This window comes from Melozone crissalis, unplaced genomic scaffold, assembly GCF_028551555.1.
Source record: "Melozone crissalis strain CALT ecotype California unplaced genomic scaffold, PUWL_Pcris_2 ptg000006l_1, whole genome shotgun sequence".
NCBI lineage: Eukaryota > Metazoa > Chordata > Aves > Passeriformes > Passerellidae > Melozone > Melozone crissalis.
Genome location: NW_026535784.1, coordinates 36,878,267 through 36,897,137, shown reverse-complemented (window position 1 = coordinate 36,897,137; position 18,871 = coordinate 36,878,267). Strand labels below are relative to the sequence as shown.

At 38.2% G+C, this 18,871-nt stretch overlaps 1 protein-coding gene across 1 annotated transcript in view; it reads left to right on the top strand.

Annotated features, from left to right (window-relative positions):
• The window catches only part of LOC128949917 (probable RNA-binding protein 46), a 28,056-nt gene extending 9,800 nt beyond the window's left edge, over positions 1-18,256 (top strand). Inside the window, exons 3-7 of the mRNA XM_054294813.1 lie at positions 8,001-8,162; positions 11,741-12,208; positions 13,381-14,163; positions 16,728-16,787; positions 18,150-18,256. Coding sequence (XP_054150788.1) covers positions 8,001-8,162; positions 11,741-12,208; positions 13,381-14,163; positions 16,728-16,787; positions 18,150-18,175 — 1,499 coding nt within the window. The 3' untranslated portion in view covers positions 18,176-18,256. The remainder of the gene's footprint in view (positions 1-8,000; positions 8,163-11,740; positions 12,209-13,380; positions 14,164-16,727; positions 16,788-18,149) is intronic.
• Positions 18,257-18,871: the final 615 nt, after the last annotated feature.

The following is an 18,871-nucleotide window of genomic DNA, read 5'->3' as shown; positions in this document are numbered from 1 at the left end:
AGGGTGTTTGGGCACTGGAACAGCTCCCCAGGGCAGTGGTCACAACACCAAACCTGGCAGAGTTCAAGAAGTGTTTGGACGATGCTCTCAGGCCTAGGGTGTGACTCTTGGGGTGTCCTGTGCAGGGCCAGTAGTTGGAATCAATGATCCTTGTGGGTCCCTTCCAACTCAGGATTCTCTGTGATTCTATGAAGTCTTTGCCTTTGCTTGCCCCAGCTCATTGCCTTGCCTGCCTTTGCCGGGCCAGAGGTGCAGCGAGGCAGGCCGCGTCTCCCCAGCGTCCAGTGTGGAGACGAGCGTCGAAAAATGGCAAATTGACCACCACCAACTTGAAGAGGTGTGAAGAGAGTCGCAGCATCTCCCGGCTGCCAGGGAAAGAGGAGTGGAGCTCCTCCAAAAGGACAACTGCCGCGGCTGACCAAGCGCCTTTTAAGATAACACACTCCCACCTAGTGGCTCTCTTAAGAACCAGGAAAATGCACGGTCTCCAGCAAATTGAGAAGTTAACTGTGGAACCCGCATTTAAAGAACGAGTAAGAGAGATATTAACTAAGTCGATATAACTTCTCAGTAGGTCTAGAGACGTTGGTTTTGAATTCCTATTTCACTGGTGTACCATCTAACCAGAAATCAGGAAGGAACAGTTAAGTTGCATAACACTGATTTTATAGTTAGTACTATAGTTATTACTATAGTATATAATAGCCCACGATGTAGTTAGTGATTCTTAGGGTTTTTCACCGCAGTTTTAGTTGAGTCACTAGGTTTTGTAGGACAGGCTAGATACAGAAAAGCATTTAAAAATCATTCTGTTAGCTCTACTTAATACCATAAGAAACCTTAAAGAGAAATTGTGGTATTCTGTGTGTGTGTAGGAGACAAATATATAAAAATGTGTATATATATAAATGAAAGAAACACCCAAAATGACAGCTAACATTGCTTCAGGCTTTCTTAATTGTGTCTCCAAGCAGACCACTATATCTCTAACAAAGAAAATTACACAGAAGCATTGTAAGTTGTTCAACTACAATTGGTATTGACAGTCCAGAGTTTCCTGACTTAAAAAACTAGCTAGCAGCTCACAGCAGCTGGACTGCAAATTTAGAAAATGTGAATTGGATATATCAATGCCTTTTAGGATTCTCAGTATAAGCAGGAATTCAAAGCCAAGTATGAGCAACCTAAAGAAACACTGAACTGTTTCCACTTTTCAAATTAGTCAAGAGATATTTTAAATATTTAAATTTAGGAAAAGTACAATGAAATCTTGTTGTCCACTGTTGCACTCAATGTAATTTATTTCCATAATTATTTAGTATTCAAAAGCTAATGTGATATAAAAGTCTTCGGACTCCCTGATAAACTTCCACCTAATGTCTAGGTTAGATCCAGTATGACCAAAGACTTTACAGTTTAACACCTATTTAATTTCAGTGATGAGATGTGCTCTAAGATTTTCACAGAAACTGCCATGAATTCAAGTATTTTTAGCAATATTTTCAGAGAAATAAAACATTGAGCAGGGAACTGTGTCTGAACTTTCCAATCCCTTCGGTGAGGACTGAGACACCAGTGGTGTGAAGAAGGAAGCCTGCTTTGTAGTTCTTTGTGTTTCACATCTTTCTCTGAAGAAAACTCTGGTTTCAAGCTTGTTGAGGCAGTAGCCATTTTCTTGACAATCCTCTTAAATTCCTCCTCCACAGAGGTGAAGAGAATATATCTTTGTTTCAGAATGCTTTTGAAACATCTGCCTATATATCTCTGTTTCAGAATGCTTTCGAAACATCTGCTTAAAAAGCAGTCTGGAAAGCATTCTGTGACGGTGGAACATCAAAAGACCACAGCGCTGTAGGACAGGATTTTCTGTGTCTCCCTTGGCCCTTCCCTGCTTCCTGTCCTTTCCTCACTTCACTTTCCTGACATTCACCACTTTTTCCACCAACCCTTTGTGATGTTACTTTTTCAGCAGTTCCCTTCTGCTCCTTCCCTCTCAGGCTTAGCTGTATTGCCAGAAAAGTGCCATTTTACCCAGTGATAAAGGCATGGATTTTGTTGTGAAGGGCCCAAGTGTTTAGAGAAAACAGAAAGCAATGGTTCTGGATGTAATAAGGGGAAAAACAAGACAAGAGACTTTATACACTTTGTTAATGCACATTTTACATCACTCCACACTCAGCAATATTGGTTAAAGTTGATTTAATTCAGTTTACATCAGTGCAATTGTTGACATTTGTACTCATCAAAGTGAAGACAGAACTTGCTCCAGGATCCATTTCTTCATCTTCATTGTATATCTTTTAACATTGCATTTTAAAATCATGTGGCATGTGTCTTGAAGTGGTTTACCAAAAAAGGAAATCTGTATTACTTTTTTTTCTACAATTGATATTCTGTTTCCTCCCCCCAAATGCTCATTTCAGCAATATTAGATCTTGTAATTTTATAATTAAAAAATATTCTAACTTTTTAAGGCGGAAAGCTGAATGAGAACAAAATGTGTTTTTCAAGAAAAAAGACCCTTTAGGCACTAGGATGCCTTGTTAGGAGGATCCTAATAAACAAGCACTGCAGTGCTTGATAAAGTGAAACCCACAATAAAATGGACTGATTGACTGAAATGAAGTCTTTCCAGACAGCTTACTATAATTAGATTTACAATCATATTATGTCTAGGTTTTCTACAGAGACCTTTGTCTAAACTTCAAAGGATGTCTGGTTCCTTTTCTCCTACCTACATATCAAACCTGTCAGAGTGCAGAGAAATACTACATACCCTCTTTTTCTGCTCCAGGCCATAGTAAAATTTACTCTGACAAAAAAAATCTAATACTTCTATTAAAGTATATTACAACTGCAGTAATAACCCACTCCAGGAATATGTATGGTGGGACTTGCTAGCATTCCAATAAAACAGAAGTTAAATATCAAGGATTTCTGTGTTACAGCTACCTAAAATAACTTAGAAGGAAAAGCACTGTCTGGTGCAGTGCTATAAAATAAAATGTGTAAGAAAAAGACCTCTTTCACATTTTCAAATCTAACCAAAGGAATCTATGTCATATTTTTGGCAAGACTCTGCCCTTATTCCTCATCCATCAGATTCGTGAGAGTTTCAACTAGACATTAGTGAGGAAACGAACTCAGTGTTAAAAGGAACTGTATAAAGCTTTGGGGCAAACAGTATATTATTTGCAATAATAATATAATGGTAAATTATGCTGTAATTCTTGTACAATAATCCTACAATAAGTTTCTGTTTATCAGGTTTGAAAGTTAAACAGCTATGTCCTAAGGTACTGATTCAGTAGAGCAATAAAAAAAATGCTGTGATAAATACTAAAACATGTTTTGGGCCTGGTTCTTTTTTCCCATCCTTTCATAAAAGTTCAGGAAAAACAAGTGAATAAAACTTTCAGTTGTGTAAAATCTCTTCTGAAGACCTGATGTTATCTGATATAGTTTTTAATTTAGTAAAAAATATTACATTCCCCTGTAAATTGTGTCTTACTAGGAAAAAGAGTTCAAATATTCAACTCAGATTTTCTTATGAGTCACAGCAAAATCCAAGAAAAATACAGGTTATAAACAGTTGTCCTTAGTAAAGCCTAATTATAGTGAACAGTCAGATCATCAAAGAAAAGCAGCTCACACCTGTGGGCAAGGGTGCACTGAGAACTCTGATACCCAACTAGCACATGGGGAACAGAGGAAGAAAAGGATCATGAATTTCTTTCAGAAAGGGAGGGGTCTTTAGCTCCTATGTTCACCTTTGATGTTTAATAAGAGATTATAAACATGGAATACTTTTCGGTGATTTTTACATTCTCTTTTATTCATGCCATAAAGTGAAAAACCTGATTGCAAATTTGTGTGTTTTCCTTGAGACCTTCTGCTGTACTCCAGAAATGGCTGTACATGGCAACCTATTCAGTAAGGTGTCACTTCTATGAAATACAAAGAAAATGCTGAGGAATCGTGGGTTTGGGTGTTTTTCTTTTTTTTCATCTAAAAGAGATTGCCTGCATTCCTTCAGTATTTCCCACCACCAATAACAGCTGAGACACATGGAGTTTTCAGCCAGGGATTGAGCAGTCTCTAAGGTAACAGGGACACACAGCTGCAGTCAAAATGTCACAAATTTGACATTTGACTTAATATACCCCAAACTGATTCCTAAGAGAGGCTTTGTGGCTGATTTAGATGTAGGGGGAGAAAATAACCAAACAGGCACCTCAAATGAAAAGGTGGTGAAATTTAATCTTGAAGGTGATAGCTTTGGTATGTTGGCCATTCAGAACTTTTAAATGGAGACATACCATCTGTAAATTACACAATTAGTGTAACATGCCATTATTAATAAAAGGACAAAAAATCTTTGAAAATTAAGCAAACTCCAATGACTAAATGTCAAATATGACAATGTGGCAATTCTGTGGCAGTTCAGATTTAAAGTGAGATTGCTAAAAGCTCCAGAACATACTCATAATAAAGATGAATTTGCATGTCCTGAAGGTAAAATTTCAGGGATTCTCTGCCTTATTACTAAGTGCAGTTGAGCATGTAAACCTTAGGAAAAGGGAGGGGGAGAAGTTTTTGGTGAAAGCATATTGGTTTTTAAAGACTTTAATTTGCTAAATGGGGGAAAGAGGCCACAACATTATGATAACAACTTGAAGAACTTGCAAGCTAATCCCACAAACCATATTAACCCTGGTACATTTGATGTGTGCCCTGCTATGTGAGCCATAAGGAGCTGTGATGGGAGTTCAAGAGCAGGGCCAGACCTGCAGGGCCTCCAGCCCAACTGGCCTGGAGCGGCTGCAGTTGTTGTGAGGTTCATGGGGCTCATTTCCAAGAGACTTAAACAGTAACTGAGCCAGCAGGGATTGAGTTGCACCCAGGGGAGATTTAGGTTGGACGTTAGGAAGGATTTCCTCACAGAAGGGATCAAATATTGGAATGGAATAGAATGTCCAGGGAGGTCATCAACACCATCCCTGTGCAAGACAGGATGCAGCACTTAGTGCCACGGTCAAGTGGACATGATGGTGCTGGTTCATAGGCTGGATGTGAGTTTTCCAGAGATCTTTGCAAGGCTAGATTTGGCTTTTCCAGAGGTCTCTTCCGTTTTTAATTCAGTGATACTTCACTTCGGTATTACTTGTCAACACGGACGTAAACAAGACTAAACACTCCCTAAAGAACGAGTGCATGCCAGATCACATCCTAAAGGCCCAAATATGCCACTTCGGAGCAGATAAAAGCCTCAGGACGCAAAAAAAGATATACCAGCCAGGTTCTGAAAACGTTAAGGGCGCGCTCACGACCCGGCCCCCATTTGCCATGGAGCGGGAATGGCACGCCGGGCGTGAGGCGGCGCCGCGCGCCCGCCCTGAGGGCGGGAGCGGCGCGCGCCGTCCCAACGGCTCCAGCGGCGGCTGCGGCGCGCGCGCCGGACACATCCCCCGTCTTCGCCCAACCGTCGCCCGCTTTAAAGAGCTCTCGCGTGCCGGGCACGTTTGCCCCGCTGCTATTGGCTGGCGCGCCTGTCAATTGTGTCCGTGCCCGCCCTCCGCGCCCGCTGATTGGCCGGGCGGGTTGAGAGCGAGGGAAACCCCATGCGTGCCCGCGGGGCCGGGCGCATGAGGCGGTGACAGCGCCGGCGGCCGGGCAGCGCTCTGTGGCGTTCGGCTCCCGACGGGACAGCGGGGAGTCATGCCCTGGCCTCGTCTGCCTGGCGATAGTGGTGGGTTCGGGTCCTTGCCGTGCCGTGGGGAAAGGCGGAGGCAGCGCGATGAGGGTGAAGCGGTGTAGAGAAAGTGCGAGTCGGCGGGAGTAGCGCAGAGAGATTCCGGGGGGGCATTGTGGGGTGTGCGTGTGTGTTTTGAGTTTATTGTCTTCCGTTAGTGTCCCACATGCAGCCGTGCCTCCTCGCGTCCTTGGCGTTTGCGCCCCAGGCGTGCCCGAGGTTGGTTTGCTTCTGCATGGGCCTCTGGCAGCTCCTCAGGGCCGCTTGGCTCCTTTGAGCTCCCGCGGTGCTGCCCTTGCACATAACGACGACAAAGGGAAAATCAGTAAATCAGTTTGCCTCCCCCTCGCTCCAGCTTCGTTGTCATGTCCATACCTTGTTAGGCCTGAAGCTGCCAAAAGGTTTCCTAATTACGGAATCACTGTGCAGCTTGTAGGCTGTAAAACACAGTAAGTGTAATTCACTTCCTGAAAGGAGATGGGACACTGTTTTTTGCTTGTGCTTGTGGGGGATTTTTTAAATTTTTTTTTTTTTTTTTTTTTTTTTTTTTTTTTGTGCTCTGCCCTGCTGCTTTCTGGAATCTACTTTTGATGAAGCCAGGAGTTTTGTTAAAAATTGGGCTTTTTTAGTGCCCTGTGACAGATACAATTTAAACTTCTTGAGAGCGGTTACTTGCTAGGATTCCTTCCCCGAAGTGAATACTAGCTTGATGAAAAGACAAAAAATTATATCCCCACCAAAAGTATTTTTTTCCTAGGGTGGGAAAAATAACTGTTAACACTGTTCTAATTGAAGGATTTGTGAGGTCTGTCATGTGAAGGCTGTTATGAAAAAATCCACTTAAAATTAATGACATTGATTTAAAGCACATTTGAAATGTTAAAGCTGGGGCGTGAGGGGGAGAATAAGCTGCAGCCCCACCTCTCAATAGTAATATCATTGCATAACATCCATAAATGTAGTAGGGGAACAGGCACTTCATCACTCCATGATGAAATGGAGTGATGACCAAATTGGTCTACAGTATAATTAAAAACTTCAGTTTTGTTGAGCAAATAGTAGTGGGTTGTTAAAAAATGTTTGTGTGAGCTTTAAGCTGTTTTTAAATTTTTTTCTTATAAAATCTAAACTGCTGATGTCTCAGGACATTGTCTTTTGGAGCCTGAGCCTGCAGATGAAGAAAGCTGAAAGTGTAAGGGGCACTGAAGAACAAACAGTCAACCTTTATTTTTTGGTGATGATGTTTTGGGCAGCTTTTCTCGAGAAGTGGCATAGCACTTGGAAATTGCATTTGGACAAAGGATTGAAGTGATGAAAAAGATTGCTTGTCTAAGCAGACCTTAGGGCAGACAATTTTTGGAAAAGAGTAAATAAGAATTTAAAAGAGGCAATGAAAGAAACATCTGACTTGAGATTTTTTTATTGGCTTGACTAGTAAACTTGGTAATTGCCAAGTGGTGTGATTGTTTTTCATCACTTGGGTGACAGAAACCTAAAGCTGTTGGGTGGGATCTTGGCATGCCAGAGAAATTGGAGATAGGGCAGCAGCAACCATATTGATAAGGTTTAGTTTTTGAAATTGTGAAAATGGATAAAGTCATGAGAACAGGGATTCCAGAGGCAGGGTTATTTCAAATCTTTAGTTTTGCCAGACTGTTCTACCTAATTCTATTATATATTGGTATTAACAAAATTATTTATGTTCATGAGTTCTTTTACTTCTTTATAGTGACTTGGCATGGATTTGAGGTGTTCCTCCAGTGTATCAATACTAAAATACAATTTTGAAATAGTTGGCATTCTTGTAATAAGAATTCTTATAATAAGAAACTGGAACTTGTCACCTCTAGTAGCTTTTTGGTCCCTTACACAACTGTGATGTCATATTTTATGAAAGAATTCATTCTTCTACTTGAAGGGCAGCGTTCTTAAAAATAGTTGTGCTACTTGTGTTGTGATAGCTGTGATAGCACTTAAGAGAGTTTGAGCATAGATCGTGTAATAATCGATTACATGACACATTTCTGTAGCTGGGTAAAGTTCCAGGTTATCCCAGCTACGGAACAATGATCTGAAAGCAAGTACCCAGGAGATAGTGGCTGGGTGTAGGACTGAAGCTTCATGCTAAACAAAGTTACAGTGAATAGGCAAGTATAGCATGAGTGCTTTTTTGTATTTTGGTAGCTTCTGTATGCACATAACCACTTAGCCTTTGCTGAATTGGAATATTTGTGCTGTTCTGTTGAAGCTGTTGCAGATATGCATGAGGAGAGTAAAGCTGCAGCAAATGGATGTGGCAAGATCCGAAGCGGTGCTCAAAATGGGGCAGCTTTACTTGCCCTGATGGAGAAGACTGGATACAGCATGGTTCAGCAAAATGGGCAAAGAAAATTTGGTGGTCCTCCACCAGGTAAGCACTTCTTTTGAGACTGAAAATTGGTGGAGCCTCATGTTGTGTGTCTTGACAGTGACCAGTGGGAGAAGCTTAAGGAAGCAGTCTAAGAAACTCAACACGTATGGGAAAGGTCCTGGTGTGTTTTACAATTTTCAACAATTTAAGATCTCTTGAGCTAGACTGTGTGGAACATTTGCTTTTGGTGGACTTAAAAATCACACCTTTGAAACTACCTTAAATTGGCAGGTAGCACAACAGATGTGGAGTTCACAAAGCCAAGTGTGTTCCATGTGACTGAGAACGTGCTTTGAAACATTTAGGGACATAGAAGGGAAAAGCAAGTTGGTGACAGAGGCCTGACCTACTTATTGTCTTCTCTTACACCTCACCACTTGCATTGGCCAAAGCATTTTTTTTTTAACTTTTGTTCTCTGAGAGAGCACCAGTGAAGATTAACTCATTTTGTTTCAGAGATGACGATAAAAAATTTCTTTTATTTTGAATAATTTTTCCAGTGTTGCTGACATCAGCAGTGTACAAAAATTTTGCTACTAAGCTTGGTTGTATGATATGGAATACAATAACTCTTCTTTCTGAATCAGATTATGCACTTAGATAAGCAGAAAGAAGGAAAAATTTTGTGCTGCTCTTTCAGTTCATTCTCACTTGTGGTCTTTATAAGTTATGCTCATAAGCATGGACTTTATTTACTCATTGCTGTATGGAGTTTAGGTTAGAGCTGCATTAAAATTGGAAATTAATTCAAGATTATTTCTCTGGGTTTTTCTGTTTTACATTTTGTCTGTACTTTTACTAAGCCTATGTAAAATAGCAAAAGAAAGCCCTGTGAAACTCTTTTGAAAATGGCACTGGAAAAAGAACTGCAGGACATCAGTAACTTCAGCCTGTTCTTAAATTACTCTATACATCTTTTACTTAATAATGTCTTTTAATTAGAGCATTAGACAGTATTAAGTGTGTTTGTTTAGCAAAGTTAATTTTATTAATGTATTCTGAAACTAGATGGGTTTGACAAGGTACCTCTTCCATCAATCATTGATGTTAGGCATATATAGGCATATATCTTTTCTTCAAATCTTCATGTATTTTCATAGGACATTGAAAATGCATTTTTTTTAAGTGGGCAATTACTCTGAGTTACTATAAATGGCTGTGGGCCAGGTGAGGCTTAGATGTTTGAGTTGGCTTGTAGAAAATGACACTACCTTTATAAATGAAAGGTTTCAGTATGAATTTTTCTTGTTTAAGATGTGATTTCTATAAGCTTGTGTTGCTGTCAAAGGATAATCTCCCTGTCAGCTCTGTTCTCAGCAGATGTGGCTGAAAATTGCCCTAAAAATTTACAGGTTTTTACCTGATACAGTTCTTTTTTAGTGTATGCCACTTGAAAAATGTATCTGTACAGTGTTTAAAAAAAAGAAAGCTGAAAGTGAACTTTCATAGTTTTAAGTCTGCTGCCATCTAAGCAGTGGACCCAGTGATGTCACTAGGCATGTGAGTCATTAGAATTACATGGAAGTTTAAGATGACATGGACACCAACAGTAGGAGGATTATGTCTAATGTTGATTGAGCTGCTGCAAAAATGGGAGTCCCATTTTCTGTTGTCCAGCAGTGAATCAAGTACCTGATCAAGGAAGCTCTGTCAGCTGCTTGTGGGAATGCTCTTGACTGACTTTCCATGTGTGCTCTGCTAAGTACATGTCCCTCATGGCAAATGTGGCACAGACCAGTTTTTTTAAGTCAGGAGTCAGAGGCTAATTCCAGTTGGCAGTAATGTGCTGTACTGCTGGGTTAGTATGCAGCTTTAAAATGAAAGGGGAATTTTTGTGTGGTAAGTGGCTTTTGCTTATTGAGAATCACTGTTCAGTCAGTTACTGGGCTGAGAAGGATGGTAAAAGTTTATCTAGTTAATAAATAAATAGATTGTTATTTAATTTCATTACTCCTGCACAGTTTTTGCTCTACTGAGGTGTGCTGTTGCCATTGTCATGGAGCTCCTAAATGTTGTACAGTTTTTTTGTTTTTATGTGGGAAGGGACTGGCACGATGTGAGTGATGGCAGTACTGGCCTGCAGATGGTGTTAGCTGCCATGTCCAGTCAGACCTCAGCTCAGGTGGTCAGAGATATTTATAAAGGTGAAAATGATAAAAATCTGGAATGCTGTGTGGAACAGAGCCAAGCTTTTTCCTAGGTAGGTCATGGCAGTGTGACTCCAAAATGCGTGTCAGTTCTGATGCCTTGGGAGCTTCCCTTCTGTACAGTTTATAGATGCAAAATGATTTTGTGAGAAGGCAAAAATCTTTCAATTCTGTTAATTTTTTTCAAAAGTAAATTACAGACTCTCTGACAATACATTAAGGAAAAAGTGTTAATTACAAAATAATCTAAATATGATTTATTCTGAACTTCAAACCAAAGTACATTATATAATCATCTTCTTGTCTTAACTTGTCGAGAGTAATTATTTTTTCACCTTGCCTCTTTATGCTTTGTCATTTCACACTAGTATATTTTTTTCTACCATCTTTGTACTCCTTGCTTTTTCTCCTGTAGAAAACCTTCCTCACCAAACTTTTAGAAAAAGCTTTTAGTCATGATTTGAGTGTCTGCCTTTGAACCTTCTACTGGAGTTGTTTGTCTAATTTAAAAAAAGAAACAAAGCCAAACAAACTTTTAAAATTTTTTATTATTATTTTGGGAAAATGGAGTGCTGCATTTGAAGACCATAACTCCATAATATTAAATGCATAAATACACCTTTACATTATCTCTTGAACATATCTTTCAGTATGTATGGCAGAGATATGAAAGAATATTTAAATGTCCTTGGCTTAAGGGGAGAAGCACAGATGTTCTGCAGCTTTTGGGTGTCAACCAGAGACTGACTTGTTCTGTGGAAATTTTTTTTTGCTTCTTTTTTTCCTATCATCCACTACTGCCTGTGAAAACTCTGGTCTGTTTTTAGAGTAAAAGTGTTCCATACTTTTGGCCGTTGCAGAAAGTTTGGCTCTGTATCCTGCTTTTCTTAGGGAGTCTCATTTTATTGGATGAATGAAGGTGGGAGAAAAATGTTTGGAGTTTTTGAATGATGTCAAGGAAGAAAAAAAAGTGCTGCAATGGGGACCTTAGTAAAATTTATAGAAATATGGGGCAAGAAGTGCAGAGAAACATTTTGTAACTTTAAGGCATTGTAGTAGAAAATAAAACTGAAGTTCTTACCTAGGTATCTTTCTTAGGTATATCAGTTTTATTATTAACTGAAATAAAAGTGTAAGGGACATAAAATTATTGAAGTAGACACTCTCAGTAAACCTGTCAGTGTTTTTGATAAACACGTTCAGTGTGTTGTCATACAGATTACATTGGAAAAAAGCCTAGATGATGGAATTCAAAGAAATGCAAACTTTAGGTTTCTCTCATTTTTAAAAATTGAAACATAAAAGAAATAAGACATAATAGAATGTGCTGGTTTTCTGCTGAGACCAAAAATAAATAACTCCCACGTTCAAAGTGGATATGGGGGAAATGTGCATTTGTACTAAGGTTGCTGTTGGACAATTTATTTTAAGGTTGGGAAGGTCCTCCACCACCTCGTGGCTGTGAAGTTTTTGTGGGTAAGATTCCACGTGATATGTATGAAGATGAGCTGGTTCCTGTTTTTGAGAGAGCCGGGAAGATCTATGAGCTCAGACTGATGATGGAGTTCAGTGGGGAGAACCGAGGCTACGCTTTTGTCATGTACACCACTAAGGAGGAAGCCCAGCTGGCCATCAAGATCCTTAACAATTATGAAATTCGTCCAGGGAAGTTTATCGGTGTCTGCGTAAGCTTGGACAACTGCAGACTGTTTATTGGAGCAATCCCTAAAGATAAGAAGAAAGAAGAAATACTGAATGAAATGAAAAAAGTTACAGAAGGAGTGGTGGATGTCATTGTTTATCCAAATGCCACCGACAAAACTAAAAATCGTGGCTTTGCCTTTGTAGAATATGAATCTCACAGAGCAGCTGCAATGGCTAGAAGACGACTAATCCCAGGTAAATCTGTTTGTAATTAAACTGAGTTTTTATGGAGAGTATCTATTTCCATATTGGGGGGGATGACATGGTGGATCATATCTGTTTTCCATTCTGTAAGGTGTTTTGAGAGTTACAAAACTGCAGTATTGCCTTTTGGCTAAGGATGAGTTTATTTTTTATGTTTTGTAGTTGTGGGGTTTTTTAAGCTTTTTTTTTAAAGAAGCTGTAATTTAGGTAGTTCTGACAATTAAAAAAGAGACAGCAGTTTAATGTAATTTAGGTGTTTATGCCAGTATGTGTTTGCATGGGCACACATTCAGTTTTCATTTACATGCACAAGGCTCTGCATTCAAATTCTCTTAAAAGTGAGCTCAGAAAGGATAATGCCTTGAATGTGCCTTGTATTTTCTGTGGGTTGTCATGAGTAATTTTTTTTCATCACTATGAAATACATGAATGTTTCATATTTTAAAAAAAGGTCTTTGATATTTTACTAGAAAATAATTTTGAAAGAAAAAGAAAGAAAATAAATATTCAAAAGTATATACAATATACAGAATATAAAATATATAATAAGTATCAATATAATACTTGTAATAATATGGAATATATTCAACATGTAATTGGTATGTTTAATATATCTATATATCTGCAAAGTGGTGGGTGAAATACCTCCAGATCACTGAATGGAGAAATAAACCACTATGATACACGAAATGATGGGTTGACATGAGTAACAAAGCAAATTTGGTTTTGGTTTTTTTTCTTTTAGTTTGGGTTCTGGCATCTGCTGCAACATAGAGTAAGTGTTGTGCTGAAGCTGTACATTTAGATTACTATTTCCAGGTGTTGCCCAGGCTTTTTGAAGTGGTAGTATTATTGAAGAGGCTGTGTTTAGTAGCTTTTTAAATCCATTACTTTTGGTCTCCTTTTGTGTGTCTCTATGTGCATGTCGCAAAGTCTTTGTTTTGACAGCTTATGGTGTTTAATGAACCCAAAGTAACAGAGCACTTGTCATTTTTGCAGAGTCTCATTTACTTCAACAATTTCAGATAAATTTAGTAGATATAGACAACAAAACCCAGTTTCTAGTGGTATGCATCATGTTTTCTTTTTGTAGAGATAGGTGATAAGAATGATTCTGCTTTCCTTTGCACGTTTCTTATTTATATAATGCTTCTTTGCTGTAGGAACATTCCAGCCCTGGGGTCATACTATTCAAGTAGACTGGGCAGATCCTGAGAAAGTAGTTGATGAAGAAACTATGCAGAGAGTCAAAGTCTTGTATGTGAGAAATCTAATGATATCTACTACAGAGGACAAGATCAAAGCTGAATTCAACAAGTTCAAGCCAGGAGTAGTTGAACGTGTGAAGAAGTTGAGGGACTATGCTTTTGTTCATTTTTTCCACCGTGAAGATGCAGTTGCTGCTATGTCTATAATGAATGGAAAGTGCATTGATGGAGCTAGCATTGAGGTAACCCTGGCAAAGCCAGTTAACAAAGAAAGTTCTTGGAAGCAGCATTTTAATGGTCAGATAAGTCCCAGCTCTGAAAACCTCTTAGGGTTTCCTAACAAAGAAGATGGTACTCAAAAATCCTTGGGGAAACCAGCAAGTCTTTCAGTTCGTCTGAATGGTCAGCACAGTCCAAGCCCTCCTGAAGTTGAAAGAAGTACATATCCCATTTTTCCAGGAATAAAGCTTACTCCAATTAGCATGTATTCTTTAAAGCTGAGTCACTTCAGTTCTGCAGTAATGCATCTGGATTATTTTTGCCATAAAAATAGCTGGGCACCACCAGAATATTGCTTGTATTCAACCACAAGTCAGGATGGGAAAATACTCTTGGTGTACAAGGTGCTCATTTCTAGTATTGCAGACGATTCCCAGAGTTATTTCATGCCAGAAAAACTCTGTACAACAGTAGAAGATGCAAAGGAATTGGCAGCACAGTTCACACTTTTACATCTAGGTAAGCATAAATATTTTTGATCATATATGAAGAACTGGAGCTAGAAAAGTTACTTTTAAGTGGTTCTTGGCATACATATCTTGGTGCACATGTGTGTTTTGTATAAAGTAGTCTGCAGAATGCTTGGTTCTTGTGTCAGTTGAGTCTGGATCATTAGATGAGAGCACTGAGAAAACACTCAAAGTATCTAAACAGTCCAATGCCAGGGTAATTTTTGCTTCCATTCATCTACTGGAATGATGTATAAGGAAGAATTAGATGACATGTAAGTAACTTAGGTTTAAGGTCATCTGTGAGATGATTACAGTGCTGAAAATTTTTTTGAAAGTCTGTGTTCTAGAATCTTCATTTATATGTGTTGCATTTTTAAAAAATCAGAATGCAACTATTAGAAAAGGAAAGTTTTTCTATTATAAAATTGGGCAGGGAGGTGGGATTTTTTTTCCTTTGGTTGGGCTTTTTCCCTCACCTGTTCTAATTTTGGTGAATTGGAAAAGTGATTGCAGTACACTGTTAAAATAGTGTTACCATTTTTCTCTTCCTAATACTGCTACTTAACACTTGTTCTTCAAGTCTCTTGAGATGTATGTAGGCTGTGGTGAGGTTTCTCCTTTGCTCCTTTGGATGAGTTCATAGCAGACTTATTTCAGGCTTGGCTGTGATGCCTTTTTTTTTTTTTTTTGCAATGCATGACTAAAATGTAAACAAGCTTTTTCTTCTTGCTTACATTCTTTCTTCTCCTTGGGTTTGGATTTGGCGTGGCCAAAAGGTCTTAGAGGAAGAAGAAGCTCTGAAGCACAGAGCCTTATACATTGTGTCTACTTCAGCAGCAGTTGGTTTACATTATTGGGACACCTCTAGAAGGTGATGCTTTCAGATGGCCAAAGTGACTGTGAATAATAAATGACTAAGTATCTGTGTCAGGTTTTGTACATACAGCATTTGATTAGTTGAGTGTCTGTTTCCATATTTTTCTAGCTAGGAAAATTAGGGCCACACCTTTATAACCCATGTAATCCTAAACAAAAAGATAAAAAGGGTACTAAACACAAAATAGTGATGTGAGGCTCTTCTTAAAAGAAGAATAAGGACAGTTGCAGGTTTTGTTCTTGACCATGTGTACCTGCCCAGTTTGCTTCTTTCACTACCTAAAGTTATTTTCTCTCCTGTACTTCTGTGGGAAAGAATCAAGGGAACAATTAAAGTTAGATTAGGAGTGATTATTCACAGCTGTGGGCAAATCCTGATGCAGAGCATTTAAAAAAAATGAAGAAAGTATGTGTTGAGATTTTTATCTGCTCAGTTATAATTAAAAATTATAACTGTAGGGAAAATGTTTTAAAGTGGATTTAAATTAATAGAATTCTAAAGCTTTTTAGCACTTGATTGTGCCATATAATCACAGTTAATGTGAATTTGTATTTAGCAGAATTCCCAAATACCAGGTTTGCTTTTTACAGCTGTCTGCCTAATGGCCTAGTGCTAGTAGTGCCGTCATGTTATCTTTGAATAACACTTTTTTTTTCTTTTGATGGCCTCTGTGCATTCTGGTTTGTGAGGATTTGGGCCTGCAAAGAGTATGCAGAGCCCTGATTTGTTGCAAATGTGTACAAAGCTGACTTTTGAAAGATACACATCTTTCATGTTGATTAAAAAAAACCCTTTTTGATTTGCCATTGTTGTGATGCTGGAACATAGCCTTAGGGAGTCTAAAAGTACAATTTCCTTTCCCAATCTAATCTAAAGAAGTTGTCTCTGTTCCTGTTCAATATATATTCTATGTTGAAAGAATATCTACAGGTAAAGATGATTTGCTAGATGTGACAGAGTCCTTCTTCTCATGGAAGTGTTGAATGATGCTGCTGATGGATGTATGGGTTGTGGTTTTTGTTTGGGGTTTGGGGGTTTTGTCTGGGGTGGGTTTTTTGATAACTAGCAGTGATTTGAGAAAAGTCTAGGTGTGTTTCTCGGAAGGAACTTACTGTAAACATGAGTGTACAAAGATGATATAGGGGTTAATTCTTTTTGGTAAGTAACTTCTCTTACAGGAACCTGACTTTTTGGCCACTTAATTTTTGATTATGTGTACAGGAGGCTGGGTTTTGCTCTTACTTTTCTTTTTAAAGAATATAGATGTTCTAAGGTAAGTAAATGAGAAAGAGCTGCTTTGATTAATAATCTCAAGGCATTCTGGCTTTTTAAAATTTTTATTTTTGTGGTATGTATTTCTGTATTTCCTTTCACACATTACAGAATACTTGATTTTTACCAAGTATTATATAGTACTGGCACACAGCAGACCTGAGCAGACAGCACTACAACAACTAACCACTTGGTGTCACCTGAATATTTTGAAAAAGATAGTTTTTAGAAAACATGATTGTTCCCTGACAGCAGAAAACTGTGCTAATGCTACACAGATGATAAGTGGTAATTCATGGTTTGGAAGTTTTTTGTGATCTTTAGAAAAGCTCAGAATGTAGTATAAGAAGTTTTTTAACAGTATGAATTTAGAAGTCTGAAATATTTATCAGGTGACTTACACAAAATGGTTTTTCTTACAGCCCCTGAGCAAGCATATATAACATTGCTGTCCCTGAATGCAGCATGGTGGGATAGTAAAGGTGAGTAAACCTCTCAGGATTGTTCACTGTGGCTTTTTACCCTCTGAGAGACATTGTCTTAGCTGCACTGTTTGTTAGAGAAGTTGCACTTTCCTCACAGACACAGCTCTAAAGTGGCTTGCAGAGATTCTCTGTTGCTTTTTCCAAAGGAGACCATACCTCTCCTGTACCTGCTGCTGGATCACACAGTCTGATGCTCTTGTTGGTTGTGCAGCACAAAGAAGGTTATGGCTTTTATTCCTAAAATGACTCTTGAGTTATCTTTTCAGTCATTTCTTAATTATTTGCCTTTCCAGCCTGGGTTTAAATTTACGAACAAAAGTGGTACATAAGTTTATGTACAAAAGTGGTACACAGTTTCATGTAAAAGAGACTATTGTCTCCTCTGACTTTTTTTTTTTGAATATGCTATTGTGGATGAATTTAAGTATGTATATCTGTCACTTCTGAGACCTCGCTGTGGTTTTTTTTTTTTTTTTGAGTGCTGTGAGAATGGTTTTTGAAAGCTTACAAGGCAGTTTGAAAACGACATTAAATCCATTTAATGTGGATTAATGGATGTGTGTTAACTTTACTGCTGGAAGTTTCTAATCCCAGGCACACAAAACATTTCCCAAAGGTTCAGTTATTTTTCAGCTGCTGCTAACGGACAGGGAACACAGATTTTGGAAATCTTGGTCTGTGTAAGAGAACTTGGAAAAGAATTAAGTTAGACAGACACAACAATGTTGGACTGACTTTATCTGTGAAATAATTTACCTGCTTTCCATAGAGTCAGTCACTTCAAAGCAGGATATAATTAACATGTTTTCTTCTACTCCACTGATGATCACAGTGAATTTGGGTTTTGCCTGTGCAGAGCACATCAGGCAGAACTTGGTGCTTAGCTGAGTGTAGACTCTGACCTAAACATGGTAAATATGCAATATGAATGACAGCTGCTATGGCATGTATAATGTATGTAGCTAATATAGCTCTGAACAATGACCTAATCTGCACTTGTCTGCATTAATATTTTGCACTCAGTGAAGGTGAAACAAAGGGTTATTATTTTAGTTCACTTAAAAGTGTGTGTGTGTGTGTATATGGGGAGAAAATGCATTCAGTCCTGAAGAATAGGGTCTCTTAAAACTATAAAGCTCTCAGGAAAAAAACCCTTTGAGCATTTGACTAAACAGTTTCTTAATTATTTTGAGTTAGTGTTAGTGCTGCAGAGGAAAGGGAAGAGCACAGCATTGGTATAAGACTCTGAATGCTTTCATTGTACCTTTATCTTAACTATTAAGTCCATCTTGAAACTGATAATGCAATATGTTTGCTGAAATCAAAGTCACTTTCCCCCTCTCCCCTCTCTTTCCACAGCCAACTGTACACCCTACTTGGTTTGAATATCCCTGAAGAAGAGGAGTTTGGAATTTATTGCTTTGGATCTTGTAATGAAAAGAAAAAGAACACCCCGCTGATACATAATTACTGGAAATTCACATTCCATGTTTATTGATGAATAATTCTTCAAAGCATGTGTATTAAGCATTTCAATTTAAAGATTAGTGAAATTGAATGTTAAATTGTTTTGGTTAGTTTGATTAAATTTGGGTTTTGAAATATAATTTGTTTAAAAGATTTTTATTACCTGTAATAGCCTATACAGCAGTAATTTATATTTAGTGTTGAAACAATTTGCCACAATTCCTATTCTTGTATTTTCACACAGAATTTTTTCAGCTTCTATTATATGTAATAAATCTTAAGCAAATCTTAAAAAATCCCACCAACAAAGCAATAAACACCATTCTAGCAATCATAAACCTGCATAATATGAGATTTAAACACCATCTGCAAGTTTGCTTCCATTAACTTGATGCAAAATTCGATAGGAAGAACATTTCTAATAAAATTTTTGCATCTGCTCTAGCAGTACATTGATGGAAAACTGGTATTTTGAAGGACTTTACATGACTGTACCATCAGGCTACATTGCTGTAGTCGTAGCACTGAGGTTCAATACCTTAGTTAATTCTTGGAGACAAAAACAGGCAAAAAAAATCTTGACAGATAGAGATTACATGTGCTTTTATGTACAG